Source organism: Balaenoptera ricei, chromosome 13 (genome assembly GCF_028023285.1).
Source record: "Balaenoptera ricei isolate mBalRic1 chromosome 13, mBalRic1.hap2, whole genome shotgun sequence".
Lineage (NCBI taxonomy): Eukaryota > Metazoa > Chordata > Mammalia > Artiodactyla > Balaenopteridae > Balaenoptera > Balaenoptera ricei.
This window is the reverse complement of record NC_082651.1, coordinates 7,068,127-7,090,663: the sequence shown is the minus strand read 5'-3', so window position 1 is coordinate 7,090,663 and position 22,537 is coordinate 7,068,127. Positions and strand designations below refer to the sequence as shown.

Here is a 22,537-nt window from a genome sequence, read left to right as displayed (position 1 = left end):
CACAATGCTATGAGACTAGATATAAATTACAGGAAAAAAACTGTAAAAAATACAAACACATGGAGGCTAAACAATACACTACTTAATAACCAAGAGATCATTGAAGAAATCAAAGAGAAAATCAAAAAATACCTAGAAACAAATGACAATGAAAACACGATGACCCAAAACCTATGGGATGCAGCAAAAGCAGTTCTAAGAGGGAAGTTTACAGCAATACAATCCTACCACAAGAAACAAGAAACATCTCAAATAAACAACCTAACCTTACACCTAAAGCAATTAGGGAAAGAAGAACAAAAAAAACCCAAAGTTGGCAGAAGGAAAGAAATCATAAAGATCAGATCAGAAAAAAATGAAAAAGAAATGAAGGAACCAATAGCAAAGATCAATAAAACTAAAAGCTGGTTCTTTGAGAAGATAAACAAAATTGATAAACCATTAGCCAGACTCACCAAGAAAAAAAAGGGAAAAGACTCAAATCAACAGAATTAGAAATGAAAAAGGAGAAGTAACAACTGACACTGCAGAAATACAAAGGATCATGAGAGATTACTACAAGCAACAATATGCCAATAAAATGGAAAACCTGGAAACAATGGACAAATTCTTAGAAAAGCACAACCTTCCAAGACTGAACCAGGAAGAAACAAAATATAAACAGACCAATCACAAGCACTGAAATTGAAAGTGTGATGAAAAATCTTCCAACAAACAAATGCCCAGGACCAGATGGCTTCACAGGCAAATTCTCTCAAATATTTAGAAAAGAGCTAACACCCATCCTGCTCAAACTCTTCCTAAATACAGCAGACGAAGGAACCCTCCTAAACTCATTCTATGAGGCCACCATCACCCTGATACCAAAACCAGACAAAGATGTCACAGAAAAAGAAAACTACAGGCCAATATCACTGATGAACATAAATGAAAAAAATCCTCAACAAAATGCTAGCAAACAGAATCTCAGAGCACATTAAAAGGATCATACACCATGATCAAGCGGGGTTTATCCCAGGAATGCAAGGATTCTTCAATATACACAAATCAATCAATGTGATACAGCATATAAACAAACTGAAGGATAAAAACCATATGATCATCTCAATAGGTGCAGAAAAAGCTTTCATAAAAATTCAACACACATTTATGATAAAAACGCTCCAGAAAGTAGGCATAGAGGGAACTTATCTGTTGGCTGTGACAAACCCACAGCCAACATCGTTCTCAGTGGTGAAAAAGTGAAACCATTTCCTCTAAGATCAGGAACAAGACAAGGTTGCCCACTCTCACCACTATTATTCAACATAGTTTTGGAAGTTTTAGCCACAGCAATCAGAGAAGAAAAAGAAATAAAAGGAATCCAAATCAGAAAAGAAGAAGTAAAACTGTCACTGTTTGCAGATAACATGATACTATACATAGAGAATCCTAAAAATGCTACCAGAAAATTACCAGAGCTAATCAATGAATCTGGTAAAGTTGCAGGATATAAAATTAATGCACAGAAATCTCTTGCATTCCTATACACTAACAATGAAAAATATGAAAAAGAAATTTAGGAAACACTCCCACTTACCACTGCAACAAAAAGAATAAAATACTTAGGAATAAACCTACCTAAGGAGACAAAAGACCTGTATGCAGAAAACTAAAAGACACTGATGAAAGAAATCAAAGACGATACAAATGGAGAGATATACCGTGTTCTTGGATTGGAAAAATCCACATTGAGAAAATGACTATACTACCCAAAGCAATCTACAGATTCAATGCAATCCCTATCAAACTACCAATGGCATTTTTCACAGAACTAGAACAAAAAAATTTCACAATTTGTATGGAAACACAAAAGACCCCAACAAGCCAAAGCAATCTTGAGAAAGAAAAACAGAGCTGGAGGAATCAGGCTCCCTGGCTTCAGACTATACTACAAAGCTACAGTAATCAAGACAGTATGGTACTGGCACAAAAACAGAAATATAGATCAATGGAACAGGATAGAAAGCCCAGAGACAAACCCACGCACATATGGTCACCTTATCTTTGACAAAGGAGGTAAGAATATACAATAGAGAAAAGACAGGCTCTTCAATAAGTGGTGCTGGGAAAACTGGACAGCTACATGGAAAAGAATGAAATTAGAACACTCCCTAACACGGTATACAAAAATAAACTCAAAGTGGATTAAAGACCTAAATGTAAGGCCAGACACTATAAAATTCTTAGAGGAAAACATAGGCAGAACACTCTATGACGTAAATCACAGCAAGATCCTTTTTCACCCACCTCCTAGAGAAATGGAAATAAAAACAAAAATAAACAAATGGGACCTAATGAAACTTCAGAGCTTTTGCACAGCAAAGGAAACCATAAACAAGACGAAAAGACAACCCTCAGAATGGGAGAAAATATTTGCTAATGAAGCAACTGACAAAGGATTAATCTCCAAGATTTACAAGCAGCTCATGCAGCTCAATATCAAAAAAACAAACAACCCAATCAAAAAATGGGCAGAAGACTTAAATAGACATTTCTCCAGAGAAGATACACAGATTGCCAACAAACACATGAAAGGATGCTCAACATCACTAATCAGTAGAGAAATGCAAATCAAAACTACAATGATGTATCACCTCACACTGGTCAGAATGGCCATCATCAAAAAATCTAGAAACAATAAATGCTGGAGAGGGTGTGGAGAAAAGGGAACACTCTTGCACTGTTGGTGGGGATGTAAATTGATACAGCCACTATGGAGAACAGTATGCAGGTTCCTTAAAAAACTAAAAATAGAACTACCATATGACCCAGCAATCCCACTACTAGGCATATACCCTAAGAAAACCATAGTTCAAAAAGAGTCATGTAGGGCTTCCCTGGTGGTGCAGTGGTTGAGAATCTGCCTGCCAATGCAGGGGACACGGGTTCGAGCCCGGGTCTGGGAAGATCCCACATGCCGCGGAGCAACTGGGCCCATGAGCCACAACTACTGAGCCTGCACGTCTGGAGCCTGTGCTCCGCAACAAGAGAGGCCGCGATAGTGAGAGGCCCGCACACCGTGATGAAGAGTGGCCCCCGCTCGTCACAACTAGAGAAAAGCCCTCGCACAGAAACGAAGACCCAACACAGCCAAAATAAATAAATAAATTAATTAATTTAAAAAAAGAGTCATGTACCACAATGTTCATTGTAGTTCTATTTACAATAGCCAGGACGTGGAAGCAACCTAAGTGTCCATCAACAGATGAATGGATAAAGAAGATGTGGCACATATATACAATGGAATATTACTCAGTCATAAAAAGAAAAGAAATTGAGTTATTTGTAGTGAGGTGGATGGACCTAGAGTCTGTCATACAGAGTGAAGTAAGTCAGAAAGAGAAAAACTAATACTGTATGCTAACACACATATATGGTATCTAAAAAAAAAAAAAAGGTACTGAAGAACCTAGGGGCAGAACAGGAATAAAGACGCAGACATAGAGAATGGACTTGAGGCCACGGGGAGGGGGAAGGGTAAGCTGGGACAAAGTGAGAGCGTGGCATGGACATATATACACTACCAAATGTAAAACAGATAGCTAGTGGGAAGCAGCCGCATAGCACAGGGAGATCAGTTTGGTGTTTTGTGACCACCTAGAGGGGTGGGATGGGAAGGGTGGGAGGGAGGGAGATGCAAAAGGGAAGAGATATGGGAACATATGTATATGTATAGCTGATTCACTTTGTTATACAGCAGAAACTAACACACTATTGTAAAGCAATTATAGTCCAATAAAGATGTAAAAAATAAATAAATAGAAAATAAAAGAGTGAAATTTTGCCATTTGCAGCAACAAGGATGCTTGGAGGGCATTATGCTAAGTCAGACAGAGAAGGACAAATACCATATGATATCACTTATATGTGGAATGTAAAAAATACAACAAACTAGTGAATAAAACAAAAAAGAAGCCGACTCAGAGAACAAACTACTGGTTACCAGTGGGGAGAGGGTTAGGGAGAGGGGCAATATAGGAGTAAGGGATTTTAAGAAAGGGTTATTGTGGGATTATATGAAATCATGTGTGTGAAGCTTTTGAAAATTGTAAAGCACTATAGAATTTAAAGAATCTTTCATTCAACTAAAAAAGTTTTTAAAAAATAAAATAAAAATGGTTAAGATGGCAAATTTTATGTTATGTGTATTTTACCACCAAAAAAACAGTTTTTTAATGACAAGTAGTATGCAGATAGCAGTGGTGATTCTGTAACTACATCAAAAACCTCCAGCCAGGGCAGCACTTTATGGACAAAGTGTTTTTCAAAGGATACAAAGGTGAACTTTTACAAAGGCATTAGCTCTGCAGTCACCCAGTTTGAACCACGGAGCCAGAAATCACAGTCAAGCTCAAACACCACAGTTTGAATTTTAGATAATAAAATCGAACTGCTTTAAAGTGGCAGATAATTAAAGCAACTACCTCATAAGTCCCCATGACCAGTATCAACTGGGGGCAAATAACTAAGAATGCTGACTTACTATCAGTAAGGTACATTTCTTATGACAAATTGGTACCAAAAATATATCCAGCGCTCCTGGAAAAGTCTTCTACAAAGTAATGTGATATGAAAAAACAACATTTCTTAATGTGTACTAATAAAGCCCCATGCTGAATAGAATTCTATCACGAGGCTACCTGTATTGTATTTTCTGGAAGTTTGGGTTTTTTTGGCCACACTGCGCGGCTTGTGGGATCTTAGTTCCCCAACCAGGGATCAAACCCAGGGCCATGGCAGTGAAAGTGTGGAGTCCTAACCACTGGACCGCCAGGGAATTTCCTGGAAGCATTTTTTTTTTTTTTTTTTATGAAAATCAATTTTGAAATACTTTCTGGAAAAAAAGGGGAAATTGGATCCAGGAATCAAAGCCTACCGCATAAAGGAAATGAATAACCATCATTGCCAATTATTATCTCTCTGTCATGATTAACGACATAGGAAAATCTGGATTACGCCACAAGGGAAATTTCAAACTAATACAACGAGGTTAACAAAGCACATGTCCGGGACTTCCCTGGTGGTCCAGTGGGTAAGACTCCGTGCTCCCAATGCAGGGGGGCCTGGGTTCAATCCCTGGTTGGGGAATTAGATCCCACATGCATGCCACAACTAAGAGTTTGCACGCCTTAACTAAGAAGTCCGTATGCCTCAACTAAAGATCCCACATGCCACAACTAAGACCCAGTGCAGCCAAAATAAATAAATAAATATTTTTTAAAAATACACTTATAAAAACAAAAAAAAACCAAAACACATGTCCATGAAGGTGGCACACGGGCCGTGGTCCCCTGTGAGGTTAGGGACACCTGTGTATGGAGGTTCCTACCTCTTGGTGATCTGGCTGGGCTCCTGCAGACCTGGGTCCAGGTCAAAGCCCTCGTTATCCAGCAGCCTTCGCAGTGTCACGTCAGCCAGCTGCTCCATGATCTTGAACACCTCATCTAGGTTCAGAAACATGGAGAAGTCCCGCTCCTTATTCCGTGTGGTGATGCGGATGGTATCCGTCAGAAAGACGTTGGACGTCCTCTCCAACTTCTGGATGTCAACCCAAGGGACTACAAGTTTAACTAGAAGAGAAAAAAGGGCAAATACAGATTTTACCCTCAAATGTAACCCAAACTTGAATGCACCAGCAACAGTGCAAAGCTTTTCCTGCAGCTGAAATGCAAATAGCTTCCAAACCAGAGCAGGAAAGAGGAAACACAGGAACTGCTTCACAGCTGTTCGTTAGAACCCAACCCACGTTCTCACAATTATCTTAAAGGTTTAAGTAAAACTTCCCAGGTTGCTGGCTACCGCACACATACAAGGGACATCATTCTGCCATACCAAGTTAACAACGTGAAAACCTTCCCCCAAAGAGTTAAACTTAAATATTTGCAAAATACGCAGATGTTTCTTGATCCACATAAATTCTGGTTTCAATAGCAGCATTCATGGCATAAGCTATGAAAAATCAGAGGTCAAAAGAGGATTCGTGATCTGTTTTAGAGGCACAGGCCTAACATTTAGACTATGTCAAGTGACAGTTGCTCAAATCTTGGAGAACAGAGCACAAGTAGTTTTTACTTAAGTACTATGGTACTAACTGTACAGTGTATAAACTAGCATTCTGTTCTCAGAAGTGTTTCCAGTGCAGTGGTAGTTAGGCTAGCGGGCTGATGCAGAGCAAATGGGGAGGGACATACCTAACAACTTAAAATGATAAATGTTATCAAATATTAGGAATCATTTCTTTTTTCCAAGTTTTATCAACTTAACAAAATCAGGTTTAGTGACGATGACTGATAAATATCAGAAAATAACTCATTTTCCTTTTCAAATGAAAAAGGGAATGATGAACTGTTTTTATTTCTATCATGTCTCTCCATTTATTTTGCAATAATGTTTTCAGCGCTTTAATCATTTCAAAGTCCACATTTCTACATCAGGCATGAGAATAAGCTTCTTCGGCTACTTCTAGTTGCTTTTTTATAGTTTTTTTCACACACACAGACACACTCCATCTATGCTATCAGCTTTCTCTCGTTAAGCATCTACCTTGCGAAGAGCCCTGCACTTAAGAAGCGCGTTCAAATAGGAAAAACAGACATATAAACAAAGAAGCAACCACTGACTGGACAGGACCCAAAAGAGATGCAAAGAGAGGACAAATTACAAGGGGACCAGGGAAGGCTTCCTGGAGGTGAAAAACTGTGAACTGAATTTTAAAGGATGAACAAGAGTTCCCAAATAGGCCTAAGAATAAGGAAGGCCAGGAGAGACAGGGTGTTCATTTTGAGAAGCATTTCAGAAAGCAGAAGAGCAAGGATGGCATGGGTTAGGTAAGAGCACATTCCAAGGGTGAGGAAGGCTGTGCACACAGGGGGCATGTACTGGGGTGTCTGAGCCCAGGCTGGTGGCATAGGGAAAGACACGGGGTGACCATGTGCAGGACGCTGGCCACAGCGGCGTGCAACAGGACCCCGCCCACTGGTTCCACGTGAAATAGAAACAAACGCAGGAAGAAAAAAATATATACTTAAATATATAAATATAGATACAGCACATACACCACCCTGCGTGGGCCCTTGAAACAATATTTGTTACGGAACAAGTTTCAATGGTAATGACTCTGAATGTTTCAACATACAATTGACCCTGTGGCTTCCCTTTTTCGCCCTGGAATCCCACTGCCCAGAACGATGACGGGGGGTGGAAAAATGTGTGAGAAGTGAATCCCTGCCTGGATCTCAGGGGGTCCCACGTGAGGAACCCCCTTCTAGGAACAACTGCTACTCTCCCAGGAGCAGTCGTGACCTTCAGGCCTGGGAATTCTCTAAATGGCCCCCCTGGATTCAGAAGCACGAGCTGTCCCATTCCTTTAGAACTCCTGGGCCATCAGTTACAATACTGTTTTCAAAGTAATAGATAATATAGTAGCAAAAACCCTTCAGTACGGTTTTTGCATGAAGGGAGCTACACAGAAAGGATCCTTAAGGCAGGACAAGAAATGAATTCCCGCAAAACCAAACCTCCTTAGATTGGGACTGACATGTACACACTCCAATATATAAAATAGATAACTAATAAGGACCTACTGTATAGCACAGGGAACTCTACTCAATACTCTGCAATGACCTCTATGGGAAAAGAATCTAAAAAAGAGGGGATACATGTATATGTATAACTGATTCACTTTGCTGTAGTGGAGAAACTAGCACAACATTGTAAATCAACTATACTCCAATAAAAATTTAAAAAAGAAAATCAAACCTCCTTAGTGGTAGTCGTATATGTAATACAATATGATTGCCTGCATAGGGCATTTGGAAATTAATCACGTGTGACCTGTTATGTCTCAACCACTTATTTAAATCTTTTGTCGTCTAACTATTCACGTCACGAGTGGTCTCGGGACCAGCGCTGAGCGTCCCAGGGGCCAGCTCCACCTGGGAGGGACCCAATCGCCCCTCACTTACGCTCCTTGCCCAGGAAGAAGGAATAGAAGCAGAGGTGGTTGATGCTGAGATAGAGCCAGCCTTGACGGGGCACCCTGCCCTTCCAGCAGCAGCACGAGTAATAGGTGACCAGCTTCTCGGCCTCCGGGAAGTTGAACCTGGCCTCGAACTTCACCAAGGCCTCTCGGAACTTCTCGGGTTCCTCCTCCTGCTCGGCCAGCCGGCTGCTTGTCTCCTCGGCGATCAGAGCCTGACGCACAGAGAGAAGGGTCCCCGGGTCAGGAGAAGGGCAAGGACAACCGCGCGCGGGCAGCCGGAGAGCCGGCCCCGCTCAGACGCACCCACAGGATGGATGAGGACCCCGTGCACCCCCCCCAGAAACACGTCCACGGGGGGAGAAGGCAAGCTGCGGGGGGAACCTCAGCACCAGTCTCTCTCTTGGCCGCTCGCCAGCCATCAGGCTTTGGACAAATCTCTGACTCCCAAGCCCCAGTTCTCAAACATGTTACTATTTTATAATCTCTCCCTGCTCCTCCCTCCAGAGACATGAGTCAGAGAGAGTCAAGTGACTGTCTCGGGTGTGTGAACTCAATGCATCAACCCTGAAGAACCACCCAAGGTGGAGTTTAAAAGTTGGTCTTTTTACAGAAATGAACCTATCTACGAAACAGAAACAGAATCACGGACGTAGAGAACAGACTGGGGGATGGCAAGGGGGAGGAGGGTGGGAGAGGGATGGAGTGGGAGTTTGGAGTTAGCAGATGCAAACCATTACATATAGGATGGATAAACAACAAGGTCCTACTGTATAGCACAGGGAACTATATATTCAATATCCTTGATACACCATAATGGAAAAGAATATTTTTTAAAAACGTATATATAACTGAATCATTTTGCCGTACAGCAGAAACTAACACAACATTCTAAATCAACTATACTTCAATAAAAATAAATATATAAATAAATAAGTGTTGGTCTTTAAAAAAAAAAAAAACAACTCACGAATGTCTTCCTCATTGGGTTCAAAAATTGGGTGTAAAGCCAATAATGTCTGCCTGTGTGACACCTGATATATTCCACCACCACTGTATCACCTCTGGTCCTCTAAGGCAGAAAAGGGGCGGGGTGGCTAAGGTTCCTGAGGTTGTCAATACCTCCAAAGCACTTCGGTATACGGGGAGGCAAGATGGGAAAGAAGAATCTAAATCTACAAATGTTTTGCCGATGACAAACAATAGTGAGGATCCTCTCTAAATCTGGGGCGAGGGGGTAGACGTGCCTAGAATGTAAGCTGTGGCCTGATCCTAAGGGTGACAGCACATTGCCAGTATCAGAGTTCTGATTCCCATTCCTGAGAGCTCACTGTACATTTATTTTCACCCAGAATTTCTTCTGTTCAAGAACTCCCCGGCCTCAGGCCTTACATATGCTAGTCGATTTTTAAAATACACTGTAATTCTATCTTTTTATTTATTTTTATTAGCATCTTCCTTCCTTTCTATTCTTGGATGGGTGGTTTCACAAAAGGCTAATAAGATAAGGCCACTTTTGGGGGAATTGCTACCCAATCTGCATTGCACAAGCGGTTTTAGAAAATATCCTGGGCATTACCATTAAAATAAAAATGTAATTTAAAATTACTTTAAAAGTCAATCTGAAATTTCAAGTGATTTGCATTTCCCTCATTATGTTTTTCTTTCTTTTCCAAATTTTATTTAACAAGACATTATAAAATATAAATGTTATAATTAAGAGAGGTATTTTTTTTAAAGCATGTCTAATATATAATAAATGCTCTGCACCTTGAAACGTGAAGGGGATTTTTTTTTTTTTTAATTTTTATCTCATTTTTTCACTGCAGCACACAGCATGTGGGACCTGAGTTCCCCAACCATGGATCTAACTCGCACCCCCTGCATTGGAAGCACGCCGTCTTAACCACTGGACCGCCAGGGAAGTCCCTGAAGGGGATTTTTTAAGAAGCCTCTACAGCAAACAGTCACGGCTCCAGACAAGGGCGGCCACACAGACTGCTGGCGTCCTTGTCTGCTGGGTCCGGTTACAGCACACCTCAAAGCAGAGGGGTTCCTTTAAAGCTCCACAGAGCAGTCGATGGTCAGGTTTTGAGTAGGAAAGCCCCAATTCCCAGATCCTTCAAATCTGCCCAGGGCAAAGGGAGAACCAACACCACATGGTGGCCCCAGAGGCTCGACCAGCCTCCGACCAGCCAGACCCCTCAATCCCCGGCCCCTGCTCCAGGCCAGCAGCCTCCCTGGGAAGTAAAAGGCATGTTCGCTATGAAGTGCTAAGGGATCAGAATATGGCACCCCATAATATGCCGCTCTGGCATAAGAATTATTTTGAGCTAAAGACACTTGACAAACGGCAGATGCCAAAAAAGCTCTCTGCCCTCCCCCACTATTTACCTAAAAACAGGACACAAATTCCCGTTTCTAAAGGTGTCTCCCCATCCTGTGCCAGAAAGAGGAAAGCAGCTCTTAGACTCTGAATCACCAGAGACAACTCTGGACTCTGACCAACTCCAGAGGCACCAGCAGGAACCGACAGGATGAACCTGACTGGAGCAGTCGGTCTCACTCCAGTACCCAGTGTCCGGCAGTTTGCTGCCCTAAAAGGCCACACTCCTGTTCCTTTGACTCCTCACTTCTCTACAAATGCACTGTTCTTCATTACGATGCTGCCCAAGCCCCAGGTCCTAAGCATCCCTTTGAGTTACTCATCACAGAGTTTCTCCTACCTGTCTGTGGGCCACAAAGGCTGATAAACTCTGTTTTTCTCATTAATCTGTCTTTTGTCAGTTTAATTTCCAGGCCCCTGGCACAGAACCTAAGAGGGTACAGGAAAAGTTTTTCCCTCCCCTAGAGAAGCTTTCTGAAAGCACTGCAGCAGAAATGAATTTCCTTGCTCCCAACTAAGAGGAGAAACACCTAAATCAAAGAACCACCACAACCAACGTGAGACCAAGAAAAGGGGGTAAATGTGAAAAATAACTGTGAACCGGGTACTTCTGTTGCTAAGCCCCAGTGCAGCCTGACCCAAGGAACCAAGTTGGACCAGGCTGTGGTGGTAACACACGAGATGGACAAGACCCGCCAGGGCTGGCGCCCACCTGCTAACCCCACAGGCCAGAGGTAACAGCAGGAGACACCAGACAACACTGTCATTCCACCTGGACTCAGAAGACTGGTCTTCTACCGGATCCCACAAGTATCCCCAATCCCCAAATGAAAAAGGTGCTCTTGTTTTGTCCTTTTAAATTCAAGAATTCACTCTAAGACCCTTTACTAAAAGCCAAAGCACGTGGGGTGCTGGAAAGGCACACTTTGGGGAAGAAAAAACAACACTCTAGGATGTTTTACCCTAAAGGACGAAAACTGTATTACAGGCTAATGTGTTAAAGTGTTTAGTAAGACAGTTAAATTTAGAATGAGAAACGGTCTCTCCCTGCCTGAGAGGGTTTTTAAAGCACCGGTTACCAATCATGCTTTTGCAGTGAGACCTGTTACATAAGACATAGCTCACAGCAGGTATGGAGAGAGACCTCCCCAAACAGTCCTCTCTTTTCTCAAAACTTTTTTGGTTTTAATTCTTCACTTAACATATTTTAAGAATAAATATCCACTTTCAGAAGGAGGAAAGTGCTAGGTCCAACAAAATAAAAGAGGGAAAAGATGTCACAGCTGCAAAAAGAGTTGGGAGTAACTAACTTCAGGAGGCAAATTACATTGTTGCTGTGCAAAAACATGAATCTTAGCATTTTTTTTTTCCCGAGATAAAAAAGAACCTTCACTTCTGTAAAGGGTAACGAAACCTCAGGCCTGAGAATGAGGCTTTTGTTGGGTTTTTTTTTTTTTTAATTTCGGGTGACTTTTGTCAGACTGACTCTGCAAAATTTGACTGCTGACAAGTCAAACTCATTTTGCTTCAGGTATTAAGCCAAGAAGTTCAATTATAGTGGAGAACACTGTCAAAGGAAAAGAATATGATTGAAAATGCTGTAGTGTCTAGAATGTTCTAAGGACGTGATAAGAAAGACGGGGAAACGGGGAGAAACATCGCAGGGCAGGGACCTACCTTCACCTTCCCTTTGACAAAACTGGCTATGTCATCTTTATTATCGAAGACGGACAAGGTGTGGAGGAGGTTTTGCTCTAGCCAATCCCAGTGCTGGTTTATTTCCTCCAACGTGGCACCTGGGTTAGAACAGAAAGAGACACAGAGATTAAGAGACAAAAGCAATTCTTAGAATATGAACTCACTTTCCAAATACGAGTCCTGCATTTATGTTATTAAAACATTCCGGTTTCTCACATCCCAATTTGCTGGCTGAAAAGGCAGAGGCAACCTCCTCTGGGGCCCTGGTCCCAGTCACCACAGCATTGGGGTTTGGGAACACCCATCCCTCTGCCACATGGATGGGCCAGCCAACCAGCCGAGTCATCCCCGGGACCTCTCTGTGGGCGTCCTGCCAGCCTCACTAACACGTGGAATTCTGACCACCTCCACTCAAGTGACAGAAACATCTGTAATTATACAGCCATTCCAGGGGAAACAAGCCCCAGGGTGACCAACTCTGAACATTCTCACAGAATTTCCCCCGTAAGAATGAGGGTCCCTCAAAAGGGACCTCAGCCCAAGTTCACAGAGAGAAGACCTCTTGAGATGGCTCTGCCAGTGGCCCGAGGGCGTTGCCACTAGGACATTTCCAGGTTTATCAATCTGTACTTCACATCTTTTATTAAAAAAATCCCTGAAAACAGTTATAAAAAGAGGTTTTATTGTATATGTTAAAACAAAACCACAGAAACATTAAATGGTACCTAGTAAGTTAATTTCTTTCAAAGGCAACTAAAAACACAATCAACCTATTAGTGAAGCATTAAGCAACATTGTTACCAAAAAGCTTAGACATCTTAGTTGTCATTATTTCCTCCTAGTCCTCCCCACTGGACATGGGCACACTGTGCCAGCTCCAAATGGTGTGGCAGAGGTTTGATCAAGTCCATGCCTTGAAGCAAGCACGGTCTTGCACAAGAAGAGGCATGTGTACAGCAGGTGTGTCTAGTGTGGAAATAGGTGAATGCCCGGCTAGGAGGGCTGGGTTTCCCAAATGGGAAGCCAAAGATACTCTAACCTCAAAGGGCTGGCGGACAAGCAACAGTGCAGAATAATCTAGCCAACGTGAGAGGCATAACGACCAACAGAGTCACGTACCACTTACACAGAAGCCAGACATGCATTATGCTACCTCTGAGCTTTCTCTCTCTCTGTTACCTGCAGCGTTCCTCTCCCCAGAGTGTGAACATATGTGAGGACCTTATAAATACCCCACACATAGAAATGCCAGAGAACTCACCTTGGACCTGTGGATTTGGGGTGAGTATGGAGAACATCTGTACTAGGACTATTGTTCTGATGGGCACTTTGGGAAGGAGTAAAAAGAAGAATCTAAGAGAACTCTCATTTTTCCTCATAAGGAAAAATGAGAGTTTAAAACAATGGTATTTATTTCCCCGTATTCTCCAATTTTTAGGCATGGCATTGCCAAAGCAATGTCCTTTGGTCATCACTAGAGCAGACTTCTCGTCCTTCTGATAAGGGCACTAATCCCATCAGGGGGGCCCCACCCTCATCTGAACCTAATCACCTCCCAAAGGTCCCACCTCCAAATACCACCACACTGGGGGGTGAGGGCTTCAACATTTGAATTTGGAGAGTGGAGGGGGATACCATTCAGTCCATAACAACCAGTGACCCTACCCAGCTCTCCATAAGTCCTACCTCCCCTGTCTTGCTCTTTTGGGATCATAAACCCAAGAAGCAACCCACTTGGGGTAAGTGGCCACGAACTCTATCTACTTCCCATCCACCTAGGAGGCCCCTGCAGTCTCAGGAAGCCCCTGGCCCTTCAGGCTCCCTACCCCTCTTATGGGAGGGAGAGATCATTTTGAAACAACGGCCTCACACCACAAGTTTCCAGGCTCCACAGCAGGACTCCCTTGAAGTTTCCAAACAATGTCCCCCTGAACTGAGGACCCACACCGTCTGCTCCTCACATTCAGCACTGACGTGGCTGAGGTGGGCATCTAATTTACCTGCCTCTGGCTTAATTCTCCTTGCCCATTCAGTGTCCTCGGGTGGCAGCTACATAAGTGTCAGTCACCAGGACACCCCCGAAATCTCGTTGGTCAGCAATGGTTTTTTCTTTTTGCGGGGTGGGTGGAGGGACAGCACATCACACGATTCATCTCAGGAGAGAGTCTTAGGGCCACTGAAGCCAATAAATTTGCACAGGCTCCTTGGGGTGGGCAGCTTCTGCTCTTCTCTGGCACTTTAAGGTTTCTTCTCTCTAGATCTTTTTTTTTTTTAATTTAACTTTTATTTTATATTGGAGTATAGTTGATTTACAATGTTGTGTTAGTTTCAGGTGTACAGCAAAGGGATTCAGTTATACATATACCTATATCCATTCTTTTTCAGATTCTTTTCTCATACAGGTTATACAGAGTATTTAGTAGAGTTCCCTGTGCTGTATAGTAGGTCCTTGTTGATTATCTATTTTATATATAGTAGTGTGTATATGTTAATCCCAAACTCCTAATTTATCCCTCCCCCCTCCATAGATTGTTATCCTTTATTATGCATCATAATAAAACCAACTGGTCAGAATTTTTTTTTTAAAAAAAGGGCAAGGAATACATGGAAAAAAGAATATCTGTATCGGCCTTCAATCTTTTGCCATATGTTTTCATATACTTCCTAATTTACGAAAAAAAAAAAAAAAGACTTGTAGGACTGAGGAGGAACAGAGAGGGGACAGGACTCACTCTGTGACCTTTCTGTCCCAGGTGTGGCCTCAATGATGTGAAATGAAGGCTGAGTGAGGAAAGGGGGCCTCAGTTACATCTCCAAGGTCACTCGTATCAAGTAAAAGGCAAACCAGGGTGTGAGCTCATTCTCTATGACCCTGAAGTGCCCTGGGGTCCTCCCATAGAAGCTGCATTTCAATTTTCAAGTAACACTTACATAATCCAGTCCAGTAGTTCAGTCCAGTAGTTCCTAGGGCTTGACACTAAAAAAGCTACTTTGTGCTTGCACATAGAGCATGCACTCTCCCCACCATCGCATTTTCCTGAGGGCATCTTCCTGGATGACATGAGACAGCTTTTCATTGATGCTGTTCCTAAGCTCATAGGGCCCACAGTTAGCTGTGAAACCACGTGTGTCTTCTCCACCTGCTAACTACAGACGCTGTGAATAAAATTCCAACCGAGCCCCACCACAGTATATCATGTGGAATTAAGACCTGAGGTCACATCATCCAAAAACTTGACTTTTATCCTTTAAGAAATTCTTCTACCTCCTGGGGAGGAGCTTAAAATAGGGGAAAACCATTCTAGAACAAAAGTAAGCTCACACCTTGAGAGAGAAGATCAACACACGTGTAAAATCGATCACCGAGCTGCAGTTAGAGGAGGTTGTAATGAAACCCATCACCCTGTCCTGAATCTGACACGGCTGTGTGCCTCTCCCAGCAAAGACAATCACCGTGATTGAACTTTCCCACTCGACTGTCTTCTACTTCCTACGAAAGTTGCCAAATGGCAGGGAAATTTTCCGAACTATAATTTCCTCTGCAGGGAAGTCTTATGATGGGCTTCAAAAATACCGTAAATCAGTGCAAGCCGACTGCACACTGATGACTCAAAGGACTAGAAAGGAAAGTCACGTAACATATATCACGCATTGAAGCTCTGAACCCACATGGCAGCCATGTTTCTCAGCTACATGAAGTAGCCCACCAGAAAACAGCTGTTTTTTAAAAAATGAAATATTTAGAAAACACATGCCACTTTATAAGGGCAATGACTGACTTATGAAATATTTGTTAGAGTTATGCACACACTCATAAATATATTTCTGTCTGTGGGTCATGGTCAAAATGTTTGAAAGCCACCACATTACAGACATATAAGTGGTGAAAAATGTAAAGAGGAGAAAATAAGAAAGTGAGAATTTGTCATCCATTGAAGGGACAGAATGATAAAAAGGCTACACACTGACTCAACACTATAGCAATATTCCCACTGCTTCTGCTGTGGGCGTTCCAAAGCCAAGATGGAGGAGAATGGTTATGGCCTGAATTGGGTCCCCCCAAATTCATATAATGAAGCCCTAACCCCCAACGTGACCATATTTGAAGATTAGGGCCTCTAAGGACGTAACTAAGATCAAACTAGGTCATAGGGGCGGGGGTCATTATAAGGACTGGTGTCCCTGTAAGAAGAGGAAGAAACACCAGGGATGCACCAGGTGAGGACCCAGCAAGAGGGCAACCGTCTGCACACCAAGGAGAGAGGCCTCAGGAGAAACCAATCCTGCTGGCACCTTGATCTTAGACTTCCAGACTCCAGAACTATGAGAAAATAAACGTCTGTTGTTTAAGCCATCTAGTCTGCTGTATTTTGTTAAGGCAGCCCTAGCAGGTTAATACAGCTTTCTAAAACCAAAATGTATAGGCTTATTGTGGATTGTAACAGAAGTCCAATCAGCAAAATTACATTGATACTTTGTTTCATTAAGCCCCTAATTTTTGCTGAAAAAGACTTCTCTCTTTTCTAAGAAAATTCAAGTTCAGTGGATCTTACACATTACCCACACAAGAAGTCAAAAATCAAATTTGTAAATGGCAATGCAAAACTAAAATACAGTATTAGAAACATCAGTTATGACCACAAAACAAACCACACTGATGGATTTATAAATAACCAACTTGATGGTCTAAGAAAGAACTGCCAGAGGTGCAGGCATAGGACGTTTTCTGAAGTCAGGCATTTTGTTAGGTATGTTGTACACTTAACCTTGTTTACCTTCATGAAGAGCATCACAAGATAGGTATTGTTATTTCCATCTCCTAGGTGAGAAATCTAAAGTGCAGACAAGAGCCAACCTTGAGGCCTGTTCTTCTGGCTCTTTCCGTAACGCACGGTGGAGAGTGGCACCTGGGGAGTAGGGTGGGGTGGGGGGCAGCTCCCAACAGCTGAGTCACTTTGAAACTCACACACAGTATTTATTATCTTACGTTTGCCCCAGAGGTATTTTCAGGAAATAAAACAAGCATCTCATTGTCTATACTTACAGCTTCTGCACGAAAACAGTCATACATAACTTGATCCCAGCTTCAGTTTTAAAAAGCAACTGTTTCCCTCTGCATAGTAAATATCCAATTGAATTAAGTATCTTCTCCAGCTACCTAGATCCTACTTTACAATGACATGGGCATTGCATGTGCATCTTTCAGATCTGTTCCTTTGCAATAGTCAACATTTCTCTACTGTCCAAACACTAAAAGCCTTCTGTCTAAATGCCTGGACTAAAAGCCACACAGACCACAAAAGGACTAATTAAAAGTTTAACAGTCAAGGCAGTACCATTCCTAAATTCCACTCAACACTCATCCTACACAGAGAAACACTGAGGCAAAGAATCTAGTAAAAATTACAAATGACAGGGGAAAGGGTTGGACCAAAGCTTTAATTTTCAGAAATCTCGCATTCTTCAAGTGGATACTCTAACATCTAATCTATATTGTCTGAAGCAGTATCTTTACAGGAACATGTAAAAGTTCAATATCAACATCACATCATCATGCTTTTTTTTTTTAAACCTGTGTATACTTCTCACTATATAGTTTAAGAAAATAAGTTCTAAACCTTTCTTTTTACATAATTTATTTATCCTTTTTTGCCTTCAAATTAGAATGAGTCCCTAAAATTATTTGCAATAAGTGAAAAACAAACTCAACTTCCTTGACAGTGAAAGTAAAATAGATTTTTAATTTATAACTGAAATAGTCATTAAAATGTCCTTGTACTAGTGCCATTAGAAACACTTCTCAGAAATAGAAGCAGGGATGGTAGCAGAGATGTAGGAAATTTTGACCTACGTAAACAAAAGAAAAATCAATCAATAGAAACAGAACCAGATATGACACAGATAAAAAGACAAAGACATACAACAGCTGTTATAAATATACTCCATGTGTTCAAAAAGTGGAGGAAAGCAAGAGGATGGTGAGGAACTAAATGGAAGACATAAAAAAAATTCCAAATCAAATTTTAGGGATGAAAAACAGTGTCTGAAATCAAAAATATACCGATACGATTAAAAGTAAATGGGACATTGCAGAGAAAAGGACACTTGATAGTGATAAAAACTCTGAAATGAAAAACAGAAGAAACAGGATGAACAAAACAGAAGGGACAAAGCATCAGTGAACTGTGGTACAATAACAAGCAGCCTGAAATCTGTGTAACTGAGGTCCCAGGAAAAGGGGGGTAGGGCAACCAGAGAACAGAAAAAAAAAATTTTTAAGTATATGTGCTACCAAAGCAAGAACAGAAAAATTTTTTTGAAGAAATAATGGTTGAAATTGCTTTCAAGTTTGATGAACACCATAAACCCACAGATTCAAGATTCTCAACGAACACCAAGTGGAAAAACCTTTAAAGAAAATTACAGAAAATCACATCATAAGCAAACTAGTGAAAACCAGTGATAAAGAAAGAAAAAAAACACAATATTTACAGTGGAACAAAGATAAGAATGATAGTAGACTTCCTATCAGAAACAATGCAAGCCAGAAGACATGGAACAACAGCTTTAAAATACTGAAAGAAAATTAATTTACAAGTAATTGAAGAAAACATGAGTGGATTCCTGAGTAACTCAGGAATGAGAAAACCTTCCAACCATAACTGAAAATCACAAAGTATAAAAGAAAGGCGTGTTAAATCCTACTACATGACAAACTGGGGAAAGATTTGGTAATTTCACACCTCAAATAAAGGGCTAAAATTCCTAATATACAGACAGCACCTAAAAATTGAGGAGAAAAAAGAAGCACCCAATAAAAAAGTAGGCAAATGATAGGAATAAAGAGTTTCTGAAGATGGCCCTTAAACATGAAAGATGTTCAACTTCCTCACAACAAAAGGAATGCAAATTAAAACTATGGAAATACACCATGTCTTACCTATCAGGTTGGCAAAAATCCAAAAATTTGACAATAGATCTGATGACAAGTCTGGGAAAACAGGCATTTTCATCCATTGCTGATTGGAATTTTAAAAAATAATACAACGCCAATGGAGAGAAGGGAATTTAAAAATATCTAATTATCCCTTTGATGCAACAATCCCACTTCTAGGAATCTACCAGGTTATTCACTGGGTCATTTGTGTCGTGGCAAAATCTGAAAACAACAGAAATACCCATCAGTAGAGAATAGGTTAAATAAACTATGGTACTTCTGGGCGATGAAAGAATAAAAACAAAAGAGCAGGAGAAAGAAAAAAAGGAGGAGGAAGAATATCTCTCCTCTCTGATATGGAAATGATTTCCAGGATATGCTGATACGTAAAAAAGGCAAGGCATAGAGCAGAATATATGTGACCTTTGTGAAAAAGAAAGTGGGCGTGGGGGGGAAGGATGGCTTCTCTACAAATATTTTGTTTTTATAGATTTTATAAATTTGATTAATCATGAAAGTGTTTTGTATCTTTTGAGTCAAATTAATAAGGGAAAAAATATCCTTAACAATTAAAACTTAACTTTATTAGGTTATTAAAATAATTACCAACATAATTACAAAGAGAAAATAACTGTTTTAAACAGTATTTTGACTATACCTCCATAGTTAAATATATTCTAAGGCCAAATAGAGCTGCAAAAACTTTACTCTCTTTCACTACTCATTCTTTTTTTACATCATTTTTTTAAAATCTTTTGGCTGCACCGTGCGTCATGTGGGATCTTAGTTCCCCAACCAGGGATCGAACCCAAGCCCCCCTGCATTGGAAGCACAGAGTCTTAACCACTGGACTGACAGGGACGTCCACTACTCTTACTCTTAATAGCAGTACTGATATTATTTAGAGACAATATGTTTGTGTGCGTGTACAATAGAGAAGAATTATGTGAATATTGTTAGAAACCAAGATTTTCAGTGAATAAGAGGAGATAAACAAATATAATATCAAAGTTAAAACTATGTAGTTTTACAGCTGAATTAGAAAGCTAAGTATGAACGCATGATTTATTTTTCTTTTTCATACCTCTTTTTTCTTTTCTTTCACATACTTCTTAGCTCATACCTATTTGAAGAGCCTTAGAGGCAGTGACAACCCAGTAACAATGAGCAACGCCACACCCCAGACTGTGGTCCCTAAATACCATCACCCGCCCAAAGGAACCAGGGCTACTTGGAGGAATGGCTGATTCCACACAGGAGGCAGGAAGTGTACAAGATGAGCACTTAACATCTTATTGGCAGAGAGCAAGGAATCACTCAAAGATGAATGAAAGTGAGACAAAGTCACAGAAGGCACAGGAAGGGGTTCTTGCAGGCAGAAGGTGGCACGATCTGAGTATCAAAAAGGACAGCAATTAACTGAAACACCGTGAACGTATAAAAACCCCGGGCTTAGAGTGTTCATTGTACAATCCTTTTCAACTTCTCTGCATGTTTGGAAAACTTCATAATAAAGCGTTGGTAGTGGGGAACAGGGACTTTGAAATGATACTGAAAAGGGAGGGAGGAAGGAAAAGAGAAAAGAAAACTAAAACAAGACCAAAAATAACTCACTTGTCACCACTGCAGACAACCAGGGCACCAACTACTTACACAAACCACAGGCAACTAAAGGGCAAAAGCGAGCATTCTCTCCCTCCCTTTCCTAAATGTTCTCAGGGTGACCAGATAGCCTTAGGTGATAAGGTAAGGTTCTTTACAGACAAGCTCAAGCTGACAGCTGTGAAAGTACTGATCAAATTAGAAAATCACCACTTTGCAGTATGCAGAGAAAAATTATTCAGGCAATATCGAAATGGGTAAAACCATTAGATGAAAGGTTGACAGGGGGAGAATGCAATGGAAGCTGTCACCTGAGCTTATCAACTAATCTAAGCATCACTAAGAGTCAGACACCAGAGGATACATGCCCCCCAGGCAGGATATAGGACAACCACCTGTTCAGTATTCTTCTTTACAAACCTGTATTCAACTGAACCTTTGTAATTACTGTCCAGTTTTCAGGAAATATGAGGAACCAAGTAATGGGTGAGGTGATACCTTGAGGAAGGAAACACACAAGTGTACCAGTAGGACATTCTGCATAAAAACTGACCCGGTTTCTTCACCAAGTCAATGACTTGGAGAAAACAGTAGGGTGGGAGTGGAGGGATGGAGACTTTCTTGACTAAAAAAGACACAAGCCACACACAATCAAATGAGTGCTGTTTCTGGATGAACACGGATGAGAACAACCAGATCCATGAAGGATCTTGAAGCAGCCAGAAGCCCATGTCTGCACCAAGTGCAAGTGACGGCAAGGAGTCCGGTTACCTCTAGCAGTTTAATGATGCTACTGCAGTGACAAAGAATGGCCCTGGATTCAGAGATGTTCACTAAAATATGTAGGGGTGAAATGTCATAATTTCTAGGATTTGCTTTAAAATACATTAGTGGGGGAAAAAAGACTCAGAGAGTAAGAGATAAAGCAAGGTGGGCAAAACCTTGATCCTAACGTACCTGCATAAGGACCCAGGAGGATTTCATTACACCGTCCTCACTACTTTGAGGTATGTTTGAAAATCTTCATAGTGAAAAAAATTTGTAAATGTTCTTAACGGAGGGGCTTCCCTGGTGGCGCAGTGGTTCAGAGTCTGCCTGCCAATGCAGGGGACACGGGTTTGAGTCCTGGTCTGGGAGGATCCCACATGCCATGGAGCAACTAGGCCCGTGAGCCACAACTACTGAGCCTGCGCGTCTGGAGCCTGTGCTCCGCAACAAGAGAGGCCATGACAGTGAGTGGCCCACACACCGCGATGAAGAGTGGTCCCCGCTCGCCACAACTAGAGAAAAGCCCTCGCACAGAAACGAAGACCCAACACAGTCAAAAATAAATAAATAAATAAATAAATAAATAAATAAATAAATTTATTTAAAAAAAAAAATGTTCTTAACGGAAAAGGCATGGCAGAATACTTAGACATTTCTCCAAAGAAGACATACAGATGGCCAACAGGCACATGAAAAGATGCTCACCATTGTTAACTATTAGAGAAATGAAAATGCAAACTACAACGAGGTACCACCTCACACTGGTCAGAATGGACATCATCAAAATGTCTACAAATAATAATGCTGGAGAGAGTGTGGAAAAAAGGGAACTGTCCTACATTGTTGGTGGAAATGTAAGTTGGTGCAGCCACTATGGAAAACAGTATGGAGTTTCCTTAAAAAAACTAAAGGTAGGACTTCCCTGGTGGCGCAGTGGTTAAGAATCCACCTGCCAAGGCAGGGGACACGGGTTCGAGCCCTGGTCTGGGAAGATCCCACATGCCGCGGAGCAACTAAGCCTGTGCGCCACAACTGCTGAGCCTGCACTCTAGAGCCCATGAGCCACAACTACGGAGCCTGCGTGCCACAACTACTGAAGCCTGCGTGCCTAGAGCCCATGCTCCAC

The 22,537-nt window shown here is 41.5% G+C and overlaps 1 protein-coding gene across 8 annotated transcripts in view; it reads right to left on the bottom strand.

The window, feature by feature from the left end:
- The window catches only part of TBC1D8 (TBC1 domain family member 8), a 173,865-nt gene that overhangs the window by 44,724 nt on the left and 106,604 nt on the right, over nucleotides 1-22,537 (bottom strand). For all 8 annotated transcript variants that reach the window (XR_009506582.1, XR_009506583.1, XM_059943359.1 and 5 more), the window contains 3 exons: nucleotides 12,084-12,202; nucleotides 8,007-8,235; nucleotides 5,372-5,612 (listed from right to left, as the gene is read on the bottom strand). Coding sequence is in view for 6 of the 8 variants with exons in the window: in XM_059943359.1 (XP_059799342.1) it covers nucleotides 5,372-5,612; nucleotides 8,007-8,235; nucleotides 12,084-12,202 (589 nt within the window). In the remaining 2 variants the exon portion in view is untranslated. The remainder of the gene's footprint in view (nucleotides 1-5,371; nucleotides 5,613-8,006; nucleotides 8,236-12,083; nucleotides 12,203-22,537) is intronic.